At 35.3% G+C, this 19,931-nt stretch overlaps 2 protein-coding genes across 18 annotated transcripts in view; both read left to right on the forward strand.

Moving 5' to 3' along the window:
- The first annotated feature begins 2,312 nt into the window (after positions 1 to 2,312).
- On the forward strand, positions 2,313 to 11,837 carry Mbd-r2 (PHD finger protein MBD-R2). Of its 3 annotated transcripts, XM_076426093.1 has the most exons (16): positions 2,313 to 3,058; positions 3,730 to 4,246; positions 4,674 to 4,808; positions 4,978 to 5,004; positions 5,684 to 5,784; positions 5,928 to 6,013; positions 6,420 to 6,828; positions 6,906 to 7,307; positions 7,388 to 7,399; positions 7,793 to 8,527; positions 8,607 to 8,744; positions 8,910 to 8,993; positions 9,222 to 9,645; positions 9,725 to 10,119; positions 10,363 to 10,593; positions 11,115 to 11,837. In XM_076426093.1, exons 1-16 carry the CDS (start codon positions 2,722 to 2,724, stop codon positions 11,237 to 11,239), a joined length of 4,158 nt encoding a protein of 1,385 aa, XP_076282208.1. In that variant the 5' UTR covers positions 2,313 to 2,721; the 3' UTR covers positions 11,240 to 11,837. The 3 variants fall into 3 exon arrangements, with proteins under 3 accessions (XP_076282208.1, XP_076282210.1, XP_076282209.1); XM_076426095.1 differs by lacking the exon at positions 8,910 to 8,993 and having other exon boundaries at positions 2,315 to 3,058; XM_076426094.1 differs by lacking the exon at positions 7,388 to 7,399 and having other exon boundaries at positions 2,318 to 3,058.
- A 459-nt stretch (positions 11,838 to 12,296) lies between these two features.
- Msn (serine/threonine-protein kinase msn) overlaps positions 12,297 to 19,931 on the forward strand; it is a 59,814-nt gene continuing 52,179 nt past the window's right edge. For 6 of the 15 annotated variants that reach the window (XM_076426096.1, XM_076426104.1, XM_076426101.1 and 3 more), the window contains exons 1-2: positions 12,299 to 12,980; positions 14,735 to 14,800. In XM_076426096.1, coding sequence (XP_076282211.1) covers positions 12,915 to 12,980; positions 14,735 to 14,800 — 132 coding nt within the window. In that variant the 5' untranslated portion in view covers positions 12,299 to 12,914. Of the gene's footprint in view, positions 12,981 to 14,734; positions 14,801 to 19,931 lie in introns of all 15 variants that reach the window. The other 9 variants (XM_076426100.1, XM_076426106.1, XM_076426098.1 and 6 more) reach the window with 5 other exon arrangements.

The raw sequence follows: 19,931 nt of genomic DNA on the forward strand, positions 1-19,931 counted from the left end.
TTGCTTTAATTGGTTGACAACTTGCCGGTGCGACAATGCTGCCTTTGTATATATATACAGGGTGTCCCAAGACCCCTTCGACTCCGGGAAATGGGAGGTTCCTTAGGTCATTTGAAGCAACATTTTCCTTTGCACCAATGTCAGCCGCGGCTTTGTTTAGGAGTTATTAACGAAAAACACGGACCAATCAGAGCGCGACCTAGACGCGCGATGGCACGTTCAGCCCGGCGCGCCGGGAGACGAGCGCGGTGTAACGCCGCGATGTCACAACGAACAAGAGTTTCTCGAGATTATGTGAATCTTCCCCGATTTGGATGAGCTTTGGATACGTTGTCAAGACCATGATTCTGAACAACATTTCCCTTTACAGTTTTTGTCGGCCGGCTTTAGTTTACGCGATAAATGTAAAAACTTGTAATTGTAAATCGATCGATTGTACTATCTTCTACCCGATTTGGATGAGCTTTGGATATGTTGTCAAAACCATGATTCTGAACAACATTTCCTTTAGACTTTTTGACGGTCGCGGAAGAACTTTACTTGTCAATTCATATGGGTGGATCTTTTTACCCGACTTACGGCAACGTTACCCGAACGAGAGAAGAAGCAGAAACTGATTGTATTGAAAACTCACTTATTCAGCCGTAAATCCATTTGCTGCTTCGAAATGTGTGTCACTGGGTCACTCGGTGACGAACTGTACAGATGTCTTCAGGTATACGACAGTACCGAAAGCTAAGGGACGTACGGCCAGGTCGACGAACTGCACAGCCGGTGGTAGAAGGCCTAAGGGATGCGCGGTCAAGTCGACGATCCAGAATTTCAGTTTCACTTTCGAATCGATAAATAATTCGTATGTTTATTTCACACAGATGCCTTGAAATTTTTCCACACTCACAATCACTGTTCACATTTGTCAACACATAGTTATGCACTAATAATAATTGCCATATCCCTTGTCCTGCTGCACAAATCACAACAATCAGGTAATGCAATCACTAGACTGCGGATTTCATGCATTTGTAGCAAACATGAGTAGGTGCATTTTAAGACACTAGAGAGATTAAAGTAATTTCAGAACACCAATGTATTATTTTTAACTTCTTAAAATGATCACAGTAAGAATCAAATATGTATCTGTCTGGTTCCTGTCCCTTGTAATAGCGGCAGCCACTTTCATTTTACATAATGATCCGCAGTCTAGTGATTAGATTAAATAATCGTATAATTAGTTTAAGCAATTATTATTAGTGCATAACTATGTGTTGACAAATGTGAACAGTGATTGTGAGTGTGGAAAAATTTCAAGGCATCTGTGTGAAATAAACATACGAATTATTTATCGATTCGAAAGTGAAAGTGAAATTCTGGATCGTCGACTTGACCGCGCATCCCTTAGGCCTTTTACCACCGGCTGTGCAGTTCGTCGACCTGGCCGTACGTCCCTTAGCTTTCGGTACTGTCGTATACCTGAAGACATCTGTGCAGTTCGTCACCGAGTGACCCAGTGACACACATTTCGAAGCAGCAAATGGATTTACGGCTGAATAAGTGAGGTTTTAATACAATCAGTTTCTGCTTTTTCCCTCGTTCGGGTAAAGTTGCCGTAAGTCGGGTAAAGAGATCCACCCATATGAATTGACAAGTAAAGTTCTTCCGACCGACAAAAACTGTAAAGGGTAATGTTGTTCAGAATCATGGTCTTGACAACATATCCAAAGCTCATCGAAATCGGAGAGGAGATAGTTCAGATAGTACATCGATCGATTTACAATTACAAGTTACTTATCGCGTAAACTAAAGCCGGCCGACAAAAACTGTAAAGGGAAATGTTGTTCAGAATCATGGTCTTGATAACATATCCAAAGCTCATCCAAATCGGGGAAGATTCACATAATCTCGAGAAACTCTTGTTCGTTGCGGCATCGCGGTGTTACACCGTGCTCGTCTCCCGGCGCGCCGGGCTGAACGTGCCATCGCGCGTCTAGGTCGCGCTCTGATTGGTCCGTGTTTTTCGTTAGTAACTCCTAAACAAAGCCCCGGCTGACATTAGTGCAAAGGAAAATGTTGCTTCAAATGACCTAAGGAACCTCCCATTTCCCGGAGTCGAAGGGGTCTTGGGACACCCTGTATAGTCAAAGACGAAAATAGCGGTGAGCAAGTGGCAAGTGGGGAAGTATACATATGTATACGTGTCACACGAGAGTTTGCTTACTTTGATTTTGTTTTTCTTACTAATTAGTTGTTTTTCTCGAAATTCTGTAGATTGTTGGACACGGCAGTAATGAGCATGAGACAGGAAACGTGATTCCTGAACGCGACAATACGGAGGGAATACTGTATACAGCCAGTATGGGTCTGTTTTTATGAAGGAGGGGGCGCCACGATCCTCTCTGTTACATATATCGAGCAACTTATACGCGTACATAGTACATACACTACATACTCGATTTCTCGCAGTGACATCGAATGTACATGCGAGTCGACGTTACTTGAAATTTGTGAATCGATCAGTGCGGTGTACGCAGTTGTGCTAGTGATTCCAGTGGTCTCGAGAACGTTACGGGTTGACCAAGTTATTCGAGTTTCTTAGAAGCGAGAAAAGTGCGTGTCAAGGCAACCGAGCGTATAATTGCTCGTCTTGTGGGCACAAATTATTCTTACGACAACTAGCTCGGCAAATGTTTTCCTGGGATACGTTGCTATGTAGTACCGGTGTAAATGAAGCGGCGGCGTATAACGCGGTCGCGTGGTAAAGGAATACCGCCTGTGGGGGCGATGAGAATGGCGCGCAAATGTTGCGTGCGTAGCTGTGAAGCTGATGTGCGGGAAGCGCGTGCTAAAGGGTTTCCACTTCATAAATTCCCGAAGGAAATTGGCTTGAGAAGCAGGTGGTTGGCCAGTGGTGGTTTCGAGGCAAGTTTTAAACCTTCGCCGGGTCAAATTGTCTGCCACAGACATTTTAAACGAGCTGATTACGAAGCCGCCAGGGGACAGAAATTACTTCTACGAAAAGGCAGTGTTCCATCGGTTTTTGCGGATTATGATAATCATCCAGGTACGCAGAGTGCGACAGAGATTCGTCGTTTCTTGTTTTTCGAGAGAGGAAGCGGCGTGTCAAGCGTGAAAACTATACTTGACTACCGTCTTATACGTATATCTTCCGCAAAGCAGTTTTTGCTTTCTTTGTATCTATTCTTCCTTTCCTATTCGGTTTTTCTATTTGGTTTTGCACACCGAGTTCCATTTATACGCGGTATTTTTAAACTTAGAGTCCTGATAAATTTCCGTGCATGTTTAAAAGTATCTTTAAATAGGTGTCTACCCCCAACATTAATGTATTTGAAAATCTTATCATTGCAAACTATTTCATTGATTAAACTATTTTAATATTCATAATGCACGTTGTTCACTGTCCTCCAAAATCACCTACAAATTACTATAGTTTTGTTACAAGTGATTTCGTGTCCGTATATACTTTCTGCAGACGAGTGAAACTATTTATATAGTGATTCACTTTATTTAATTAATTGTACTCTTTTTAGTTGTTCTATTACACATTTACTATATTGAAACTGCTCGTCAAAAGTATATATATATATATATATAATGGCAACATTATGGTACTTACAAGAAAAGACCAATAATATTAAACAATATATTTAAAATTTGTTTACACGTAATTATGTGAATTTCTTGATTATTCATTATTGAAATTTTTTCCTATAGATCCTGTAATCATGTCTGTTAAATCGTCAACGTCTTACGCACAAGAGGATTTGGATCTCATTAATTCTGAAATATTAAATTTAGAACAATCTATATCTCCGTTATTATCTGAAGCAAGAACACCTAAATCCGACAGCTGCGGAGAAACATGTTCGTCTAGACCTGAATCATCAGCTGATTCTCTTAATATGACAGATTCGACAGAAGTGGTTGATAATGGATTTAAAACGATACCTATGAAAAGCGAAACTATGGCTCCTACAAAACAAGAGATCAACGAGAATTTAGAATTAGAAGTAAATACTATGGCTGTCCAATTAGGAATTGTAGAATCGGACATGACAATAAAGAATATCCAGAAAGACTTGATTATTAAGGAGGAGCTAAAGAATATTAAAATAGATGATGATAAAACATTCGACAAACCAGAAGAATTAAAAGCAAAAGTGTTAAATCGGGATGGATTGAAATTTTTTCCTGGAGCCAAATTGGAAGCGAAAGATTTCAATGACAAGTGGTAAGTGTTGTTAACCGTTTCATTACTAGCGGTGACTATAGTTACCTGATGTCTGACACTTGCTGTGTACTGATAATTATAGACCCCTGTGAAAATTTTGCGTCAATTCTTGACTTTGGTGGAGTAGAGTATATCTGTATATCGATTGTCTTGTTTTCGTATCTCTTTCACAACCAGAATAAGGAATTAATCAATTATATTATATCAAGGTATTAAATGTTACGTTCGTAAATTTGGTTACAATGGTTAGATCGTTGTAAAACAAGTGCCTCCACGTTAGGAGTGTCTTGTACCGTAGTACATTCACGAGTAAGGCAGTCGTAGCGGAAAAGTTAAGATTGTTTTGTTAGGTATTATTTGTTTAGTTGTATTGTTTTATATTGAAAAGAATTGCTGCACACGGTTACTAATTATTGTTACATTGCAGGTATTCTGCTAAAGTTGTTGAAACCGATTGGGACGAAAGGGAAGTTTTAATACATTTTGACAAATGGAGTTCAAGATTCGACGAATGGATACCTATGGATAGCTCTAGATTACGTGTGTTACAAACACAATCAAAGTGAGTAGATAGTTTAGGATTCACTAAGCCCCTAAATGTCTGCATAAAATTATCTAATATACTGAAGAGAAAAGAAGTAATAAAAGCATTCCAATATCAATGTTTTGTAGCCTGATTTATTGACTAAGTTAAGATACAGTTTGTATAACTAAACTGTTTTTTTTTTAAGCGAACAAACTTGGGACCTGCCATCTCTGTAAGTGGATATTGCATAATTATCAAATAGGTGAAAAATTTGTAGTATCTGTAATATTTTTTTATTCGTCAGGAGTTATTGATTTTTTAAATTTTGTTTTCATTGTTCCTATGTTTTCGGATCAGTTTGAGAAATTTTTAACCATGGATATATAGTTTTCCTATATAATAGCCCAGAATTAAACTATTACGTGAAATAATCTTTCTTTTAAATATTAATTTGTTCATACATATCTTTATGTACATACAATATGATTCGGATTATATTTTTTAATTATTTATTTCAATACACATTTATATTAAAGGTCTGTTTATAATATTGTTTTGTATGCACACACAGTATGCATACATTCGAAAATATGAAACTCTTTAAATTAGATTTCTCGTGACATATATATCTGTTTAGTATATATTTAGAAATATAAAATGAGAATATTTCTTAAATTTCAAAAAAGTATATATAATTACTGTGACGGTTATAAATTTTTCGAATTAAATGTGAAATAATCTATATATACATGTGTTATTTAAACAAAAAATACATTACCAAGTAATCTGTCAATTAAAAACAAAATTACATTTCATACTAGGATTGTTTCTTTAATGTTTTCATATAACATTTATTTAATGACAGATAGTAACCGTCCGCGCATGGTAATGAAACGATTTAATACCTTTAGGGAAACGAAAATGAAAGACTTTTCAGTTGGAGAAAGGATACTTGCTACATGGGCCGACGGGAGAAAATATCCAGCGAAAGTAAATGCAGTGTTAGGAAATGGTAAGTAACCTAACCTTAACTATGTATGTGTGAAAGAAACGGACTGTTCCCTATTACTCGTTTGACGTTTCTTGTTTCTGGCAGGATAATTTCTAGACAAACAGTGCTGCTTTTTTTATATTTAATATCAATTATTTTCGCAGATAGATACGATGTTCTCTTTGACGATGGATACGCAAAAACCGTTAAATCATCGAAAATGACAAAAATCGCTACAACATCCACAAAGGTATAAATTTAATTTGTGAGGTTATGTTCTACTATCATTAATACGAGTTTTAATAAACTATATTTGGTCGTTTCCTTTTAATTATTACACGCACAACGTTTACAAATGAAGAAAAATATTATTAGCCTAATTAATCCAAATACCAAATAAAATATTGTTGACAAATATTTTTTCACGTTATTACAGTTGTTTCAAATGCAATCATAAAAAGATTAAACGAATTTGAATATTTACGTTTTTAATGTTAAACGATATATCGTTGTGTTTCACAAAGCATAATTGTTACTTGACATTTTTAATTCTTCATTTTTGTTATGTAAATAGTGTGCTACAAGACTAGTAAAGAAAGTAAAACAATTGAGACACACTAGCGAACAAACAATAAGTGCTAAATCATTTTTGACAGCAAACCGTTCAAAGTGAAGGCTATATAGGAAGTAAACAAGAAAGAAGGGATAAGAAGCGAAAGCACATAGTGATGGAACTGTTCCATACGCATTCTAGAAAGCGATCCAAAAATGAAGCAGACAAGTTGGTGAAAAAGGAAAGTCTGGTAGTAAATGGAAGCGGAGGAGAGTGTCTGCCCGAAAGTAAAATTGATTTAGATGGTACTTTGTTTGGACCTTGTTACGATCCTGGGACAGATTTATTACGAGGATTTGATACTAACATATCATCAAAAACTAGACCGTACGCAAAGAGAAGCAAGAAAGAGATGTTTAAGAATGATGTGGACCAAGAAGAAGATGTAGGGCCTGAGTGGGTAGATGGAGAACCGCAAGGAATTGAATCGTACATTGTAGATGGAAATGATGGTATGCCGAAAGAATAAAGGCTTTCTTTCTATCCGCACTATACTTTTTCATGAATTTATAAACATTTATCTTTACAGGACCACGTCGTTCAATAATAGTGGCAGATAAAAGACTACCACCTGGTTGGCAGAAACATTTCACTCAAAGAAAAGCAGGTACATCTGCTGGAAAATGGGATGTTTTGTTTCTTCATAAATCAAGCGGGAAGAAATTTCGATCACGAAATGATATTAGAGCATTCATGGAAAATCAGGGGCAATCTGATTTCGATCCAGAAAAGTTTGACTTTTGTATTCATCGGAAAAAGAAAAGCCATGGACCGAAAATAAAGCAAGAAGTTGTTATAGATGCGCCAAAGAAAATTAAGACTTTATTGCCTAAAACGAAAGCAATACCGTTAGCGGATACATTACTTATACCTGCAACTTCACCAGTTGCAACGATAGTGCCTACACCCACAACATCTATCGCCGATGGTGGTGAGATATTCTTTCCTTTAATCAAATATTTTTTAATGTTCACTGCTTTATTAGACATATTACTTTTTTACGCATATCAGGAACAATTTACTGTAAGTGTTTTGAAAAAGTTTTACAAACATTAAAAGTGAGAGTATCTTTGATTGCTGCATGTATAGAAAAAAAGAACACTCTCAGAATTTCTCGTTCGAGAATATGCATTGTTTGCGGGCGGTTTTTTCATCAATCCACCCCGTAAAGCGGGCAATTTTTTCAGATTCGTGCTTACAGTCGCGAAACGATTAATAATATAATTATGATTTATCTACTACATGTCTCATAACGGCTGGCGCCTAATTTTTACTGTACAAAGCGTTTTAAGCGTCTCCCGCTCTCTACCAACAGTATGCAAAAGACGCGTTTAAGCGCCTCCCGCAAACAATGTGTTAATTTAGAAATGATTTATTTCTGTTTATTAATAAGCATGTTTTATTATTTCCAAATAGCTGTTTTTATTGGGGGACTTCGCGTAGAAATGGAGGACAGCGCTTACAAATGTCCGAAACAAGGGTGCAATAAAACTTTCAGAAAGGAAAATCTTTTGCAAATGCACATAAAACATTATCACCCAGAATATTCAAAATTTTTGGGATCAACTCCAAACGTTGCAGACTTAGCTTATGCAAGAACAATTGGAGAATCGATTGAAGATATTATTCCTAGAAAATCAAATAACGTGTTAGAAAAATATAATAAATTAGGGAAGAAAAAAACTGTTCAGGATAAACCTTTGTACGCGATGTCACCGACGGCATCAAATTCTGCTCAACCCACGTCGCCAACGATAGCGATGTCAACAGTCTCCGAAGTGGAGGACGAAATCGACCAACTAGAACAGTCTAATGAAACGCAAGCTGAAGATGTTAAAGTAGAAAAAATGTCTCCGATTTCTCTCTCCAATCGTAGCGTAGATATGGACGATGAAACTGAGAAAAAACGAGAGGAGACATGTGCAATGTCACCGGGAACACTGTTTGATCTAAAGGTCAGGGAGGAGAAAACACCAAGTGGTATTAAAACTCTTCTTCCAGTGAGGCCAACTACGTCATCTGAAGTACAGAGAATTGATAGATCGAAGTCTTTAGACGAAGGTATTCATATTGACAAAATGAAGGGCCAAAGGAAACGGCAATTATCGGAGTACAGCTCTGATGTTCCGAGCAGGGGTAAAAGACGCCACGGTAATAATATATAACAGATTTTATAATAATTGTTCTGCATTAGAAATATCTAAAATATTTGTCGGTTTGTTTGTCATAGGTATTCAAGAAATTGCGGAGGAAAGAGAATACGGTGATTTGGATGAAAGTGCAGTGGACGCTGAAGGTCCGACTACACTGATGTATAGATATAGCCGTCGAAAATCGGATTCAAGAAGTGATGAAAATAGTCAAAGTAGTAAGTTTTTTCTTATACGTTCAGCTTATAATACTTTTTAAGTCGCATATAATTTTGTCATGTTTTTTTTTACCCTTTAATTTTTTATAATCGTAAAAATATTAATTTCTCTTCAATGAAAAAAAGAGTAATAGTCTACTGTTTTATTGCTTCATTATTCTATAGGTCAACTAAACGATTCTCATCTCGAAAAAGCTGATCCCCTGAAAGGGGATGTTACTAAAAGAGATACAAATAATGATGGTGAAGGTATATTCTTTATTTTTTTTATCTGTTTCTTCGTTTACTTTCATTTACTATTAATTTGCGTTTACAATATTTCCGTATTTTAGAACTTTGATTTTTTTGTATATTTACTGCTTAACAGTGTGTTTCATAATGTTTTCACTTGAAATGTAATCTCCGATTAACATTGTATCGTTATTGTTAGAAAGGAAGGTAATTTGGTTTAAAATGTTTTGCGAATGTTATTTCTAGAAAATGAAGGAGTTATGATGATGATTAATGGTGAAATGATAAAAGTGGAACAACTTCGCAGAGAAGAAATAATAAATTGTACATGTGGATATATGGAAGAAGATGGTTTAATGATACAATGCGACCTTTGTTTATGTTGGCAACATGGTCATTGCAACGCGATCGAAAAGGAAAAGGACGTGCCTGAAAAATACATTTGTTACATCTGTCAGAATCCATATCGACAACGCCCGTCAAAGAAGTATATCCACGATCAAGATTGGATAAAGGAGGGCAAATTGCCAACATTATCTAATGGAACAAAGAATCAATATTCGCTTAATCAGAGAACGGCTATGTTGAAACGTTCTTACGATTTAGTCGCTGCACTTTTGCAGATACAGCAAGTGCTGCACAGTTTAAGAATAAAGATTAATGTAGCTCAGTAAGTATTGAAAAACTTGCAGCTAATGAAAACATTGCAAAAGTTACAACAAATTATTTATATAACAATTACATTGTAGAAAGAAAGATCATCCAAAGTTGTATCTGTGGGCGAAGAATTGGGACAAGATAGAAATACAAAAGCCAGATATAACACCTGTACCAATTATAGAAATTACAAAAGCAACGAACGATACTGCAGACATTGTAGACGACGTGTCCCGTCGAATTGAAGTCAAGATGGAAACGAAATTTACTTTGAAGGAGGATCCTGATGAAAAATCGATAGCCTCGGATTCGGAGTTGATGAAAATTTTGGAAGAAGATAATACGATTGCAGAAGAAGCTAAACTTGCTTGCAAAAAAGAAGATTCGGCGAATCAGAATAAAAGTCACATACTTCTTGATGCACTTACAAAAATTCCTAGTCCTGAAGGAAAATACAAGACTTCAACAAATTCGGATACGAAAACCGGTAATAAGGGTGCTAGTTTATTGTTATCATTAGACTGCGGATCTTCATGCAGAATAATAGTTTCATACGTCAATTGAAAGATACGGGAGCTAAATAAAGATTTTTTCTTTCATTAATAATGTTACTATGTTGAAAATGATATATTTTAAGTTTCACCTCTTATTTTTGTCGTAAAAGCATAAAATCCGCAGTCTAATTATCATCAAAAACGTGATTTTTAAATTTTTCTATACGTATGTGTAGATGTACTATCAAATCAAACTGCCGAAGATGATATATCCACGTCAACAATGCCAACGCACGAGATGCAGGATGAAAATGGACATGATTTATCAACACCATTACAACCTTTTATACCACAACCGGAAGCACCTATAGATCCAGGGGAATGTCGAATGCGGTTATTGGAACATATTGATCATTTTCAAAATCACGTAGATGCTAAATTAACGTCTATCGAGGCTCAAGTTTGCGGTACGTAACAATTACACTGCGGATCTTCATGCAAAATAAAAATTGTCTGCATCGATTGCAAGAAATATTGGGTTGGGAAGAAAGTTCGTAGCGTTTTCAAATTAAGAATCGTAGATAAAATTAGGGTATTCATATGTTTATTCAATAGCACGAGAAGTTATCTCGGAAATGAAAAAAAGTAATAGAACAGAATGGAAAATATGTTCTTGAATAAATCTCTATGAATAAATATCTGAATTTTAGCTTTCAATTTTAATTTACAAACGCTATGAACTTTCGTTCCAGCCCAATAGAAACTAAGTTGAATGTTATTTCTTCCCTTAATGATTTTAATAGAGGAGAAATCATATATGTATTGACGTCTTCAATTTTTGAAATTTTACAACAATTTTGAATTTCATCTTCTCAATTTTGCTATAAATGCATAAAGATCCGCAGTGTAGTGATCAATTATGTGCGTAAACAGTTACTACAGAGTAGGTGAACAATTTCATTATGTAACTCTTAATGTATGTTTGCAGCTTTAGAAGCTATGGATCCGGAAGATATTATACCTAGTCAAGACGTTCAGCCCCGAACTAAACAAACAATCCAAATGCTTCTCCGAGATTTAAACACAGTGCGAAAATTAGCGGCTTTATGTTAGATAATCCTTTTTCGAAAAAATTACTTCATCAATTGTCTAACGCAAACGCTACTTGTATAAAAAGCAATTGTCTCGATTTGTAATTAAAACACGCAAATATTAATATGGTGATATTTTATAGTGTATATACAGGAAATGCATATAACTCGTACCTAAGGCTGTATTAAAACCGAATAACATGTTGTTATTGTGTATAAAAAAATGTTTGGTTTCGTTTAAGCGCTATCACGATTAAATTCGTTATAATATTGTTTGAGCCGTTCAATGCAAAAATGGTGCAAATCGATACATTTGATCACTGATACGTTTTTTCTGTGCGAGTCACGTTAAAACTATATTACAATTATTTGTGTCGAACCGAACAGAGAAACATCGACTTACATCAAATTTTCATTAAACGGCTCGTTTGTAGTTCTGTTACTATTAAATAATAGTAAGATTGAATATCTTTTCAAAATAAATGTACACCTTTCATGTAAATACTGAAGAAGAGTCGGAGATGCGAGAAAGATGCGACACAATGGAAATTAACAAATGATAGTATTGTTTTTATAAAATATATTTATTTATGAGAATATACTTGTTGTCTTCATTGATATGTGACTTTGTACTTCATTTATACATATACTACAAGTGATTTCACGTTTACCCGCGGTTAAATTTTAAATTGAAAAAATTGTTATAGAGACAATTTCAACAATCAACACCTCAACTATAAAACTGAGATAGGAGATGACCCTGTGTTTGGTGATACGACAGGAGTAACGATCACACAATTGTGTAGTTACTAAGAACGATGATTTCTGGTTGAATTCGTGTAACGATAAGAAAATTAGGAAGGGGAGAATGAATATTCGCCGCCATCATGGGTTTAGCCCGGCCGATGACGTCAAGGACTAGCGGTGTGCAATCACGCAGCGCATGAAAAACAAAGACGGTGAAAATATTTGTTCTGCATAAAGAAGAGAGAAAAGAAAAGTATGTGTGCGCACGCTTAAGAACGAGGAAGATAGCGAGACGGTGGAGCGTAAAGGAGGGAGAAAAGAGGCGTGCAGTAAGCAGCAAGACAGGACGTAGAACGCCCGCTGCCGTTGTGTTTGGGCTCGGCTCGGTTCTGCCGCTTCCGTTATGACGATACGATCCAGCGCTTGGCGCTGTGACCGGGCAATAAGTTGTTTGTGATTATGCCTAACTGACATAATTCTATTTTCGAACGAATTTAAAAGGAACGCGATGGAGGTGCGCATCGTTGCTCCGTTTGATTGGTAAACCGATTCCTCCTTTTGATCGTTACGCAGTTCTCGTACGCCATGTGCTATTGCCACGCGTGTGTTTCCTCTACCGCTGGATTAATCTTAGTTAAATATCCGTGAAAAAATCTCTCGCGGAACCGTTTTAAAACGGCGATCGTCGATCATCTTGATCCTAGTGGCTCGTGTTAGTGTAGTGTAGGAAGATACTTTTTCGCTTTCTCTCTCTCTCTCTCTCTCTGTCTCTCTCTCCCTTTCTTTCTCTCTCGCTCGCTCTCTCCGCCCCTCGCATTTTTGGCCGGCTTGTACCAAGAGAGAGAGTCAGAATAAGAACAACAACGGGAGACGTAGAAAAAAGGATAGACGGTGGATTCGGCGAGCCCGAGTACGAGAGATAACGCGAGGAGCGCAAGTGGTGTATCAAGATGGCGCATAATTTGGCACCGAGCGTCAACTGTTCGCTCGACGACATTGATCTAAACGCATTGAAGGTACATAAATATATGTTATTTTCATTCGACTCGGCGTGCACGAATCATACATTATGCTCTACGATGCCTTCCATCACGGTTCCTCCCTGTGTATCCCGAATGAATACAGTGTTCGGTAATTAACCTCGTAAGACAGACGATGACTATTTTATTCTCGGTAGAACAACGGGAGGGAGAAGTCCTCCTTGAATTTTTCTATCGTTAACGCCGTTTTCGTTGAAATCCGCGAAATCCGCTTGATTTGTCAACGTGTCTTCCATTTCATTGACAATCGGCTCGAAAATGATTAATGCGAAGCCACCCGCATTCATTGACATTTAATATAGCGCATACTTGTACTGCTACATACGATTTTCAGTGAAATTATCCAGCTTCGAATAGAATTCTGTGAAATATATGCATGCAACTTAATTGTACATATCTATATATACAGTCCGGGACAAAATTAAGTGGACTCCCTGTAAAAACTTTTTTCAAATTGGGCCAAACGACTTCAGTTTTTCCGAGATATTAAAAAGATTCGTTTACTACATAGGTAATGTATACGAAAAATGAATGAAAAATCACTATTCGCCGAAATTGCGAAGAGAAATATGAAGGTCACGTTTTCTAACTTATTCATCTGTGTCTATAATGAAAATCGAAAGTTATGCACTTTTGGTCCAATTTGGAAAAAGTTATTCGTTTTTAATGGGTGTCCATTTAATTCTGTCCCCGACTGTATTATGTACTTCTAGTTAAGTTCACTATGTATGTATGTGCAGTTCTCAAGTTAATAATACAGAAAGATGAAAATTACATTTACCTACATCATCTTGTTAATGTTACGCAATTATTATCCTACCAAAGAATTTCACATTTCTATACTGTATGAAAAATTGTGTAAAATAGTGATTCGCGATTCTTGAATTTATAGTCATGCAATGAAATATCCAAGCTAATCCTGTATATTAACATTTGTCAGACTAAATATAAGCAGCACCTTTTGAAACATATATAATTCGCCAACACAAACTGTTTATCCAATAATCTTAATTATACAATTACATTATAATGATTAGATTGCAGATCTTTATGCAAAATCAAAATTTCACGCTTTAAATGCAATAAACAGGTTTGAAATAGTATTCCTGTTCTTAACAGTGTTGATATGCTGAAATAAATTGAGCTCCTTTTAAATTCCTCTAATGTTTTTACTATTTTGTGTTTCATCTACTCACTTTCGCCATAAACGCATAAAATCTGCAGGCCAATAATGATATAAGAATGTTTCTTTCCAACTTTTTAAACTTTTAACATCTAAGAAAGTCTGCTTAACCCTTTGCTCTCCAAATTATTTTTTAATTTTGTTGCCAACTCCCTGCTACTTGAAGTGTTTTATTTGAAATTTACTTCCAAGGACAGTTCTTTGACTGCTACTTATTTTAAACAATTTTGTTTACTAATTATATTAAATATAGCTCTCAAACTTTGTTGTAATTTATATTTGTGCAACTTATATTTGTTTTTAACTAAAAAATAAATAAAGGAAGAACCAAATGCATATAAGAACCCGTTGTATTTAGATTTTTCTTTCTGTGATGTCGAGTCACACTCGACAAAGGAGTGCAAAGAGTTAACAGTAGACTACTGGTAACAGAAACTAATATCTCTATAAAATTCCTAATAAATGTTCAATGCCTATAAAATTTATTACATCTCTCTGTGTGTGTATATGTCATGTATAAAACTGCATTGATATTTTAATATTTTAGGAACCTGCCGGTATCTTTGAACTGATTGAAGTTGTTGGCAATGGAACCTATGGCCAAGTTTACAAAGTAAGTACATAAATTTGTTCACTTATTGTTTTAAAAGTATTGTCCTCATGAATTATCTCATTAAATGTCCCAAACGCTTCATGATTGTCATTCTACGTGTGACTGCGAATATATTAGGCTGTCCCAAAAGTTTCTTTCAGAATGTGTTCCTTTAATATTGCCCAAAAGTTGGTTTTCGATTTATACACATAATGTAAATTCATGTTAGGAAGTACTAAAGCATTAACATAAAGATTATCGCATCATTTGTATTTATTTAGCAACATTAAAGCAACACATTCCAAAAGAAACTTTTGGGACAGCCTAATATATTTATTCGATTGACTGGAAAGTCTTTATGTTTATGTTTGTACCACACCACAGTACAAACATTACAAGTAAATAAATTGAAAGATTACAGAAAGTACACTATCACATTGAAAATGTGAGTGTCCTTATCGACCAGCCCAAAGCATATGCACACATAGACATATGTACCCATGCTAATCTCCATGTGTATGTATGCATGTCACAAATTGGTATTGGTTAACGTACAAGGATGGAAAGATGTCTATTTTCACCTGTGGTTGAGATTGAAGGAGACAGTGATTCACCTTGAAAAAATTCTTGGCAAAGTTGTCCTTGGATGGACAACCATGTGTGAAAAACAGTCGCGTATAAGAGGTCGAGAATCTTAACCGGAAGGATGTGGAATATACCCGGTGTACGAATAATAGCTTTCATAGTCAAATCACTGGCAGTTAACAACACAACATTTTCGAAAATTGCGTGCGGATCGCTTCCAATTCGAAAGTCATATTTCCCCGCGTTGTACGTGCTCCCGATCTCACTTAACCTTTTGCATTCTGAGTTATTTGAACACTAAACTTACCACGAGGGCTCAAATGACCCATTCTAGATTTTTTATTTGACAATTATCGAAATTGTAAAGGTGTTTTCATGGGAATTTATTGAGTATATTTTTTGACTCCAGTTATGATAGTGAAAATCGCACAAAATATAAATAAATTTAATCTTGTTATTTTTATAATACTATACACACACCAGTCATTTTTGAGATGGTCGAAAATTATAAATTATTTCTTCCGACTATGATTTTTTCAATTTTATAGATATGAAATTGGTATAACACCTCATACAATACCTAAATGTTTAGTAATAGATTAGATACCGACATAATTAATAATGTAAACAATATTTTGGGTAATAGTACAGCAATTTTTAGTGGCGCCTCAGAGTCACCATTCGAGTGTTAAGGGTTAAAAATTTAGAAAAAGGAAAACGGCGCGAGATTCGTTAATTTCAGGATACCTCTAATCATTCCTCGCCATGTGTCAGTGTGTTGCACACAATAAACATGATCGGGGAACAACGCTCGCAGAAAAAAGTTCCCCAGGCGATACACCGTCATTAAAATGAGTTTTTACACGATAAACCTGTAAACATTGAACGATACGCAGCTTTAATGTCGGCTGATTCGTGGGTCGGAAGATTATTACGAGGGTTTCGCAATATTTTATTTATTGCACATTGAATGGTGTTTGTGAGAGAGCGAGTAGTGTAATTCGAAGAATACGTGCTTCCTCGAGTTCCTCGAACTCTGACCACGTTTGATGATTTCTACGGATCAATTAGCTTTTTATTTAACCGTTGAACGATGGGTCTTTTTGGAGCCCGAAACGCGGGTTAAGAACCGCTGCCGTAACATCGCTTAACTTTTATGCAAATCGAAAACTAGATTCTCTAATTGAATTTGAGAAAAAGTTACTTAAGAGGTCATCTTACTGAACTCGATTCCCTGCATAGAACGAACCGTGCATGGTGATTATGTATTTTACCGGTTACGTCACTCACTCTCTTACAAAGATTGCTTATATTACGGTAGATGAGGGTTTTCGGAACTGGGTTGCTAAATATTTTCCAAAGAAATGGAAAATAATCTGTTCCGAAACTGCTCCGAAAGGTATTTGAACTGAACTTCCGATTTTGAGAAAATTCTCGGTATTTAAACTACCATAGTTTCGTAAAAACGAATTGTACAACGAAAAACTTGATTTATTTTAATTTAAATGATTTATACTTTGGACGTCCCCTTTTTTAATGAGGGATGAAGGCGGTTGAACCTTCATTGCACTGCTATATGCACACAACAGATCTGCATAATTAAAGGAGAAACTATGCAACAGATGTTACTAAAAAATTTAAATTAAATTAAATATTACAATTAATTTCGAGAAAGTGAAACAATTTTGTTCCTGAATTCAAAATGTTCGAACAAATATTTTTTAAAGTACTCATGTGTACAGCGCATTTTGCATTTTAACAACAAAGAGGATTTTAATAACAAAGAGGACTTCATGAAAACCGAAGCAAAAATTTAATGTAAAAGTAACTTTCATTGCAATTTTTATTTATCTGACTGCACAATTAACCCTGCACTCGGAATTATTTTATCCCGAAATGTAAACAGATCTTCCGACCTAGAATAATTTTATTCTATATGATTTTTTTCATTTTATGGATATGAAATTAATATAATATCTCATAGAATATTTAACTGTTTAGTAATTGGTAAGATCCCAATATATTTAATAATGTAAACGATATTTTGAATAATGGTACAGCAATTTTTAATGGCAGCTCTCTCAAAGTCACCATTCGAGTGCTAAGGGTTAATTAACCAAATTGCAATTACACGCAAGATGTTCCAAATTTCGAAATTAGATTCGATTATTTTGTTGACTGCAAAATCGAGTTGCATTAAACTTCGTCAAGGGAGATGGATATTTTCAATAATTAGAAACCAATATCACGGCTGCAGATTGTCGATCGATAAATTCGATCAACCCGGTCATTTATTTATAAAAACGAAAGTTGCACCAATTCTCTTTCATCGCGTTTTACACATACGTTGCATACAAAATTTCGCTTTTCGCGCATTATCGCCTCACGGATGCATAGCATCTGCAAATAACGCGATACTTGAACGCCTGCATCAATTACTTTTGAGATTCTGTAAAAATTCCTGCCGTAAATGCTCTCATCACGATTTTTTCCGATGGTTAATATTCCATAGCCTCTATTGTACATAAATATTTATGAATGAATTCACTTAAGACTTGAGCGTTTTTATGCCGACTAACGAGCTGGAACGTGTTATTCTTTCTTTTTTTTTTTGCGTAGCGTTTACATATGTTTCAAGTGTGTGTTTATGCTTTCGGTTGTGCAAGCGAAAAATGAACTTTGCACGTGTACCGTGACGTATCGCCCCGGTTTATTACACGTAATTGTTAACATTAGTTTTGCGCTATGCGATGATAGATAACCAGGGGAAGTGAGGAAGAGTACGTTGACCTACTGCCGATGATGACATAGGAACGAATGAAACACGCGGTCGCATGAATACGCATGATCACTGTCGTCTCTTCAATTTCTGTCGATTTAGAAATTACCGAGAACGATCGGGCGAATAATAATTACCGGCACAGGCCGTATAAACGTTTAATATCTTCTCGGATGAGTGTATGAGGAAAAACCAATTTACTAACTTATAAATAGGTTTTATTCGATCTGCATAGTCGTATAATAATTAATTTTGTTAATTATTACCATTGTTATAGCCATTATTGGCACGTCTTAAACAGTCTCTTTTTCGCAGAATCGTGCAATTATTTTATATTAGGCTAAATGGAGCAGATAACGAATTTATTAAATTGTTTTTTGAAATTAAATGATACAAGAGTTTTCTACGAAAATTTTATAATAAAAGCATTTTGATGGTGCTATCAAAATGTTTTGATACATCATATTTTGAAAGATTATTAGCGTATTTGTAAATCTTGCAAATGAAGAATAAGTATCTCCTTGTTTCATTATAATAATATGTTGATGAGATCCACCACGTCGATTTTGAAAGTGTTACACGATAGAAAGCTTTCAAAAGCAAAAATATTTGAAAGGAAATTTTTACAGCTTTCTATCAGCAATAAGGAGTATGAATACCTACTACATATAAAACAGCATGCATGTTTTTTTCAAGTTCGTGTCTGCATGTCTCCCTCCCATTGATTTTTACGAATGAAAACCAAGATATGTTAATGAACACTAATATCATCCATGGCTGCAACTGGTTTTGCCGGATGTTTTTTAGTCTTTTAGAAGGAACCGTGTTCTCGTTAGTTATATATGTTCGTGTTTGTGAAAGTATACTGACAACGCCTGGCTCTCTAAAGAAATTTGCTAGGACACAAATTTTCAATATTTTTGATATCGGGTTAATAAAAGTCGAAATCGTGGATATCCAGCGAGGGATTATTCTAATGTGTTTAGAAAGTTCCTGCATTTATATGTTTGTAATTTACGAATTATATCCATAATAGTCTTCAGTGAAGGAAATAGCAACGTTAAGATTTATTTAAAATATTTGAACACACTGATAAATAACTGAGCTAAAACTAAAAATCGTGGGTGGTAATGTAAATAAAAACTGCGTGTACCAATATTAATATAAGTTTTGTATCATAGTACATATTATACATATATGTATAGCATAGTTAAATCTATAATGTTTAACACATTGCTTTTAATTTATTTATCGGAGGGGGAAATTCAATGAATGTGTGCAGTTTAATAATGAAATGAGACTAACGTCTAATAATGACATTTTTTTATTAGACTAATAATGAGTTTAATTTAGTGTTTATTCTAAAACCATGAATAATCGGAGTAAATTATTATTCATTTCACAATCTAGTTATTAATATTCGGACTCCAAAAACATAGTTGATAATATCTAATTGTAAGTAACGTTATTTTATGCTCTATTTTGATACGAAACTGCAAAATTTACTAGTAAAAATAAATGAAGTTTCGCCAATTAAACATACGAAAGCGGAATAGGATTTCTGTAAACAATAACAGCAAAATGCACGCCAGAATTACGTTTGTTAATAAAAAGTAGTGAATTACATTGCCAGTAAAATGCGCTATATTAGCGATATGAATACTTTCACATGTTTCTCCTTATTGTACTCGAGAGCATGAGAGAATTCTTGGAAGAGTAATTACATATGTCTGATTCTTGGAAAGAAATCCAGGTTTTTAAAAAGTTTACTTAGAAAAGAAAAATTTA

The sequence above is a fragment of the Lasioglossum baleicum genome, chromosome 6 (genome assembly GCF_051020765.1).
Source record: "Lasioglossum baleicum chromosome 6, iyLasBale1, whole genome shotgun sequence".
NCBI lineage: Eukaryota > Metazoa > Arthropoda > Insecta > Hymenoptera > Halictidae > Lasioglossum > Lasioglossum baleicum.

Bases quoted from the DNA above. Each gene is read 5' to 3' on its own strand.
- Mbd-r2 (XM_076426093.1), top strand. From the start codon at position 2,722: ATGAAGCGGCGGCGTATAACGCGGTCGCGTGGTAAAGGAATACCGCCT. The intron at 3,059-3,729 runs GTACGCAGAGTG...TTTTTCCTATAG, and splicing joins GGATTATGATAATCATCCAG to ATCCTGTAATCATGTCTGTT. The intron at 9,646-9,724 runs GTAAGTATTGAA...ATTACATTGTAG, and splicing joins ATAAAGATTAATGTAGCTCA to AAAGAAAGATCATCCAAAGT.